Source organism: Microtus ochrogaster, chromosome 6 (genome assembly GCF_000317375.1).
Source record: "Microtus ochrogaster isolate Prairie Vole_2 chromosome 6, MicOch1.0, whole genome shotgun sequence".
NCBI lineage: Eukaryota > Metazoa > Chordata > Mammalia > Rodentia > Cricetidae > Microtus > Microtus ochrogaster.
In genome coordinates this window covers 78020382-78027531 of record NC_022013.1, presented here as the reverse complement: position 1 = coordinate 78027531, position 7150 = coordinate 78020382, and the positions used below count along the sequence as shown (strand labels likewise).

The 7150-nt window shown below is 48.8% G+C and overlaps 1 protein-coding gene across 2 annotated transcripts; it reads right to left on the bottom strand.

The window, feature by feature from the left end:
• Nucleotides 1-294: 294 nt before the first annotated feature.
• Slc30a1 (solute carrier family 30 member 1) lies at nt 295-7063 on the bottom strand. 2 transcript variants are annotated; one of them, XR_001228955.2, is made up of 3 exons: nt 6084-7063; nt 3445-4607; nt 295-2795 (listed from the first exon to the last, which is right to left on the bottom strand). XR_001228955.2 is itself a non-coding variant. In XM_005348891.2 (2 exons), the coding sequence occupies exons 1-2, from the start codon at nt 6682-6684 to the stop codon at nt 3706-3708; spliced, it is 1503 nt and encodes a 500-aa protein (XP_005348948.1). In that variant the 5' UTR covers nt 6685-7063; the 3' UTR covers nt 3355-3705. The 2 variants fall into 2 exon arrangements, 1 of the variants encoding a protein (XP_005348948.1); XM_005348891.2 differs by lacking the exon at nt 295-2795 and having other exon boundaries at nt 3355-4607.
• Between the last annotated feature and the right edge of the window lie 87 nt (nt 7064-7150).

Below are 7150 nucleotides of genomic sequence, written 5' to 3'. Positions count from 1 at the left end.
AGCCGTCTCCTCGTGCGTTTCTTGTCCGTCGACTTGTAAACCATTGCCTCCCAGACGCAAGTTCTTGAAGCTTTCACTCCAATCATCTGTACTGCCCTGAAGTGGACTCACTGAGGCGCCTTTTGCACGAGTTTTAGGTGTCGTATAAAGTATTCTCATTTGTAACTTTAAAACTAAAGACTGGAAATTACCTAGAGCCGCAGGCTAACTGTGTGCTGGTAAAATCTGTGCTATAGCCCATTTCTCCTTTACCCACCACAGCATAAAACAAAGTAGATATTAAAATTCGTTTATTTTTTTTCTACTTAACTTTTAATAAATGAGAAGAAACACAGTAGTCTTGTCTCATATAGAACATTTATAATACAGAACAATCCATAAAGCCTCGTGGTGAGGTAGGAACAGCTTTGGAAATAACACACAGTCATAACACAGAGAAATTAGGGAAAATGTCCTGCACTTGTTCCGTCTGTAGTGGCGCTCAACACGCTGAGAGCCACATCAACCGCACTGTTGGCCCAGAGGACAGGTGGCAGCAGACACACCCAACATGAGAACACCAAAGAATCAGACACACTGACGCTCCATTGTGCTGTTTCAAGGCAGAGCCCTATCACGGCGATCCGTGTCTTTTTATATAACCACATATTAATTCTATGTCACATTCGCCTCAGCATCTTTTTGCCAGACACTGAACCTTAATATTTTTGGTTTAAAAGTTTAAATTGATTAGTATACAAAAGGCTCTTGTGCCAGTGAAAATGACTGCTAAATATTCCAGAGCTTGTTAGTAAGACAAAATAGCATGACCATATACACATACACACGTGTATATATGCAGTGCTGTATCAAAATAGTGAGATTACAGTCACATTTCCCAGTCCGTGAAGCATAGGACAGTTCCCATCACAGAGACAGCAAAAGCCTTCCACCTCCCCAAGACCTCTTAACACTGTTTTATTTCTTAACTGAAATGCAGTATTAAACTATTTTCTATTGTAGAATCACACTCCATATCTGTGTATGACTACCTTAAGACAGCAGCTTAATGACATTTATTGTTCAAATGGTATCTGCTTGTAAAACAGCAAGAACATTCAAAGCCAGTTTACATACCAAATACTCCACATTAGGTTTCGTCCATTCCCTCAGAGCTTTCCGAAACTCAAAACAGAATGCTGACAACACACACACACACACACACACACACACACACACACACACACACACACACACACACAGCTTCCTGTGACTTTCCAAACCCTTCCTGTTCAAATTACACATTTTAGGTTAAAGCCATTCGGCATCTTGCTTCTCTTTTGAATGTGAAAATACAGTAAAATGTCTGAGGACTGTTTTTCATATTCTAGCGTGTACTTCTACAACGTAGATACTACCCAGAAAAGAATTACTCCTACAAGTTAAAAGCTGACCGTGGAAAATGAAATCCGTTCTTCCAAGGAGCACGTGGTTTGGAAGGATTCCTGGTTGAGTGCAATTGGGGAGCATGCAGCACCTTCTCACTCAGCTCCAGATGACAGACAGGTCCACCCTGGCCTTGCCCAAACACAGGACCAGGAGAGCAGCGAAAGGAAGCTATTTGGAAAAGACACTCAAGTCCCATAACACTTAAATATAAAAACATGTCTTTTTTTTCTTAAAGATAATGCTAATATAGCTAAAAATGGGTTAGAAAGTGCACTGTAAAGAAATAAATAATTCTCTAAAACTCCGAGGTGAGTGGGTGCCCATGTTTTGCTATGATAAACACTTTTCAAGAAAAAAAAAAAAAGAGCCTGTGGTACTTTTTACACAGAAGCCACTTAACCTAAAAGCACTTCTGAAAAAACCTAAAAGCACTTCTGAAAAACAAATCAGCATAGCTCTTGTTCCAGTTCCTGGGGCACCTTTGACACGAACCCACCCAGAGTGTGTCTGAAGGACACTGGCTGGATGTCACACACTTTCACCAGTACACCGCTCAAACCTGTGCGGTGCCAGTCAGGGTGTGCGCCAGACAACTACCTCCAGTTCTCTCACCCATAGATCGCTCCAGTCCATGTTTAAAAGAAAAGAAAAAAAGCAAATTTTTGCAAAATTCAAAGTAACCACCTGTCAAGGGGTTGGATCACATACTAATGAAGCATTATGCGGACTGCTGATTGGCCCAGAGCGGTAAATGTGAACTTACAAACTACGTTCCTAAAATGAAATTTCTCAGCAGAAAATGCAGCTGTTATAAGCAGGCCCGTTGCCAGCAACAGGCTCTTTACACTCAGGGAAAGACCATCCCTTCAAAAGTAACTGTCATACACTAACACTTCCACTTTCAGATTATTAAGCAATGAATTCATTATTTCAAATCCCAAAAGTTTAACTTTCCCAAAAGTAGTCAGCTATAAAAGTTATTGAAGTAGTCAGAGTACTTTGTCCCTAGAAAAATAGAGCTATCACAACTAATATTAATAGTCACTCTCTTGAAGACAAAAAAAAAATCTACATTCTCTTCACAAAGCATGAACCTTTCTCTATTAAGGAAAATATAACTTAAGTATCTTCAGATGTGTGCGTGGATTTGAAATCTGTGGCGAAGGGCAGCCGGGAGCGACTTCCTGGTGCAAAGGACAGCGTCTTACAGCAGCGCCGGTGGAAAACCGAGCATGTCCAGACAGGTGGCTCAGAGACCAGAGGCTTTCTTAGTAACCTGCTTTCTACAATGTCCAAACCGCAGGAACCGTCCGATTTCTTCCCTTCAAGTCATGGCTCTTGGCAGAAGCAGACTGCGCTTGCTGTGCCTGAAAGAGGCCAAATGCGTCTAACCGGTCACTAGGAAAGGTTTTTAAGACACAATTTGCGATTAACAGCTGAGTTGACAAAGACCAAGTCTTCAGTCTCAAAAATATTCATGCATTTTGAAACTGTTAGGCAAACACTGCTAACACCAGTTGGTCTCTGAGAGAAAGCCACGCTGGCACACACGTGTGGAGCGGCTTTGGTAAGACTAAAACCACCTGATTAATATGTAATCTCCATATTCACATACAATAGCCTACCTGGTTTTCTTCCTCCCCTGCTTGCTTGCTCCACTATGTGTAAACTCTAATTCATTTTGTGAATTATCTGTTTACTAGATTATCACTCAGCAGTAGAGAATACAAAATAGTTAAGTACTCTTATTTCCTGCTAATAATAATGAGTCACTCAGGAAAACACGTTGCCATTATGCTATGTTTATGATCTCAAAGGGCAAGGAGCTACCCCTAAACATCAGCGGAGACAAGCTGGATGGCCTGAAAGGTCTCGCCATCACAATCCTAACAATGTATAACAATGGGGGAAAGAAAAGCAGAGAAATTCCAGTAACAATTTTATTTATCCCCCTAATTCTTAGCATGGGAAATCTGGGAATCAAATGTCATTATGTCATATAAGGTTTATACTTACTTTAAACAACAATGTAACATAGTGTCAAACTGGCTTTCAAGCGTGCTACAGCATCGCTGCACTGTGCACTAGTAGTCACTAGGCTGTAATGGAGAACATTAATTCTACTACGCAGTTCCATTATGTTCTTACAAAAATAGAATTAAACTCTGCGACCAGACAAGGACTTCAATTACACTACTTGGCAACTTAGTATTTCAATTGAGTCTATTTTCTCTTGCAGTTTAAAAGCAAAGTCAAATATCACATCCTTTTCAAGACTCACAAAGATGATTCGGGCTGCTTTTTTGGCACGTTTTTAATCTCTATCACCACAGCAGGAAGGCTGCCTTCAGCTTTAGTCCTCCTGGGCTTCTTCTCTAGGTTTTCACTGAGTTCTAAACAGGAAATGCTAACTGTTGGGGCCTTTTCTGCATCCTTTACAGACTGGGTTTGTGGCCGGGTCCCACAGCATTGCTTCAGAGCGCACTGAGTTCTGCAGGCAAGTTCACACGGGACTACTTTAGACCCTACGCTAGCAAACTCAGGCTGGATGGTAGTAGCGTGAATTCCGTGGTTGTGAAAAACGTCTTTAATGGTCTTGGCCACCTGCATGTACGAAGCTGGGTCCTCACACTTTATGTGAGCGGTGGCGATGATTCTGCTCCCGGCCAGCTGCCAGACGTGTAACTCGTGGACTTCCTCCACGCCGTCCACGGCTCGCAGCTCCTTCACCAGATGCCGGATATCAATTTGCTTGGGAACAGTTTGTAGAAGGATGAGAGCAGATTCCTTGAGCAGCGGGTAAGTTGTGTAAAGAAGTATACAAACCATGATAACACACAGAGTTGGGTCTAAGTAGAGCACCCAGCATGGGCCGGCCTCTAGGATGGGGGCCTGCGTGCCGTTGATCATCTCCATGGACGACTTGCAGGGGTCACGGAAGCATGGGTTTATACAGAAGCTGTTTTCAGAACAACCCTTCCACAGGAAGTAAAAGAGCGAAGCGTTCACGACTACGATCACGGAGCCCAAGGCGTCACCGAGGACGTGCAGAAACACCCCTCGCATGTTCAGCTGCGCCGCTTTGTTGTCTTCCGACTCCAGAGCGTCTTCAGGCTCCGGGATAAGGTTCCCATTTACTTGTACATCCACCAGATCCTCGCTTCTGGGTTTTTCTGGCTCTACAACAAACAATACACTTTTAATTAAACACATTTAAACTATTCAGATAAACATCTTGCCTAGGGGTGAAGAAGTTGAAACTTTTTCTCAAAAAGCACAATGAAAGTATGCTGGGAACAATGCATAATGAGAGGACCTCTGGGTACTGCCAGGCCACAACCATAGGGGAGGACCAGACTGTGTCATTAGGGTATTGTTTCTTCATTTCCTTCCCACCCTCGCCCCTGCCCGACTACTCCTTGGTGTCCTGGAAACATTGTGCTTCACTTTTCTGACACATACAAAAGAGAAACAAAATTTAGGGCTTTCAGTTCAGCACAGCTGAGGATAAGTCCTCTAACACAAACGATCTGATGGGGACCTCTGGGCAGCGGCACTAGGCAGACTGCTTAATAAAGGTGGCTGTAGACTTTAGCGTTTATCATTTATGTTCTATATAGTGTCTTGGTAGAGGGGGTTTACAAACTGACAAATCAACAACCTGGGGAAACTGCCAGGCAGCGGCGGCTCACAGCTTTAATCCCAACACTTGGGAGGCAGAGGCAGGAGGATTTCCCTGAGTTTGAGGCCAGCCTGGTCTACAAAGGGAGTTCCAGGACAGCCAGAGCTGTTACACAGAGAAATCATGTCTCAGAAAAAAAACTCCAAGCAAACAAAATACACAACCTGCAGCTACCAATAAGGCTGGAACTCAATAATCACTAAATTATCTAAAAGACTGACTCGGCTGGGTGGTGGCTCACAGCTTTAATCCCAACACTTGGGAGGGAGGCAGAGGCAGGAGGATCTCTTGTGAGCTCCAAGCCAACCTGGTCTACAAAGAGAGTTCCAGGACAGTCAGAGCTGCTACACAGAGAAACCCTCACTCAGAAAAACAAAACAAAACAAAAGTTCAAGTCCTACAGCACACCTGAGTAGTTTCACTTTGTTCGGAAGGAGAGAAAACCTTTCCCATGCACCACCGGGACTCCACCGCGCACTGGACAAGTTATCCTGCCTCTCAGAGGGATTGAAACTTGAAACGGCATGAAAAGCGGCAACCAAAATGTTATCATCCAGCTTGGGGCGATGCTGGCTTGGTTCTTTCTTGTTTCTTTCCAACACTCTCACCTTTCACCTTTCAAATTTCCACCAGCAGCACATGGACTCGAGATGAAGAATGTTCATCAAAACCACGAGGGAACTACATCCCCGTCAGGTCTAACACCATTCCGCCAAACCCTAAGCGCCGAACGTGCAACGTGCCCTGGCAGGTCCCTAACCTGTGATTTTCCCGGATTAGGTGGTCAGTTCGGGGAAGCACACGCCGCGGCTCACAAAGGCCGCCTTTCACCAGGGCCCACACACCCTCCACCCATCATTATCAAACTTGTTCAGTGGGCACGGAACCACCGCCGGGCACCCGGGCGCGGGGCGTGGCACCCAGCTCGGGCGCCAGGGGGCGCCAGTCCCCGACCCCGGCGGCGCTCGCTCACCTGCCGGGTCCGTCTTGAGCCCGTTGGAATTGCTGGTGTTGGCCACCAGCGTGTTGGTCTCCTCCTGGTCCGGCGCCCGTCCCGGCGGCGCGCTCGCCTCGCCCCCTGCGCGGCCCGCCTTGCGCGCGCCCTTGGCGAGGTGGCCGTGGCCGTGCGAGTGGCCGTGGCCCGCGCCCTGGCCCTCGCCGCTGTGGTGGTGGAACAGGCAGAGCCCTAGCACGTTGACCAGCAGCCCGGCCACGCCGACGCCCAGCACCACGAGCGGCTGCTGCATCTCGTGCGGCTCGATGAAGCGCTCGACGGCCTCCAGCAGGATGGCGAAGCACAGTCCCGTCAGGAAGATGGCGTTCACCAGCGCGCCCATCACCTCGGCGCGGATCCAGCCGAACGTGTTCTTCTGCGTGGCGTGGGTCCTGCGGGCGAAGCGTTCGGCCACCAGCGCCACCACGAGCGCCAGCACGTCCGACAGCATGTGGAAGGAGTCGGACAGCATGGCGAGCGACGCGGTCACCCGGCTCACCACCACCTCCAGCACCATGAACATGAAGGTCAGCAGCAGCATGCACAGCAGCCGGCCGCGGTTGCGGCCCCAGCAGCCCATGGCGGCGGCGGCGGCGGCCTGAGGCGCGGCGCAGAAGCGAGCGGGAGCGGCGCTGTGGGGAAACCGCCGGCCGCGCAGCGACTCAAGCACCGGCGCTCGGCGGGACCGGGACCAGCGAGGCGGAGGGTGCGGGCGCGGGCGCGGGAGGGCGACTGCGTGCCGAGGGGCGGCTGAGCATCGGTCCGAGGCGCTCGGGAGACGGCGTCCGCGGCGAATGAGCTCGACCCGGCGGCGGCCGCCGTCTTAACCCCCCCGCCTTTGCAGACGGTTTACAAAAAAACTTTGCTTTGCACTCGGAACCCCCGTTTTCACACGGACCCGAGCGTGACAAGGCCCCGGTGCCCCGCCCCCCGGCCCGGCTCGCCCCCTCATTGGCCGAGGCGGCCTCACGACAGCCGAGCCGTCCCGCCCCTCCACGGCCTCTATTGGCTGGCGCGGCGGAGGGGAGGGAGGGGGCGGGGCGAGG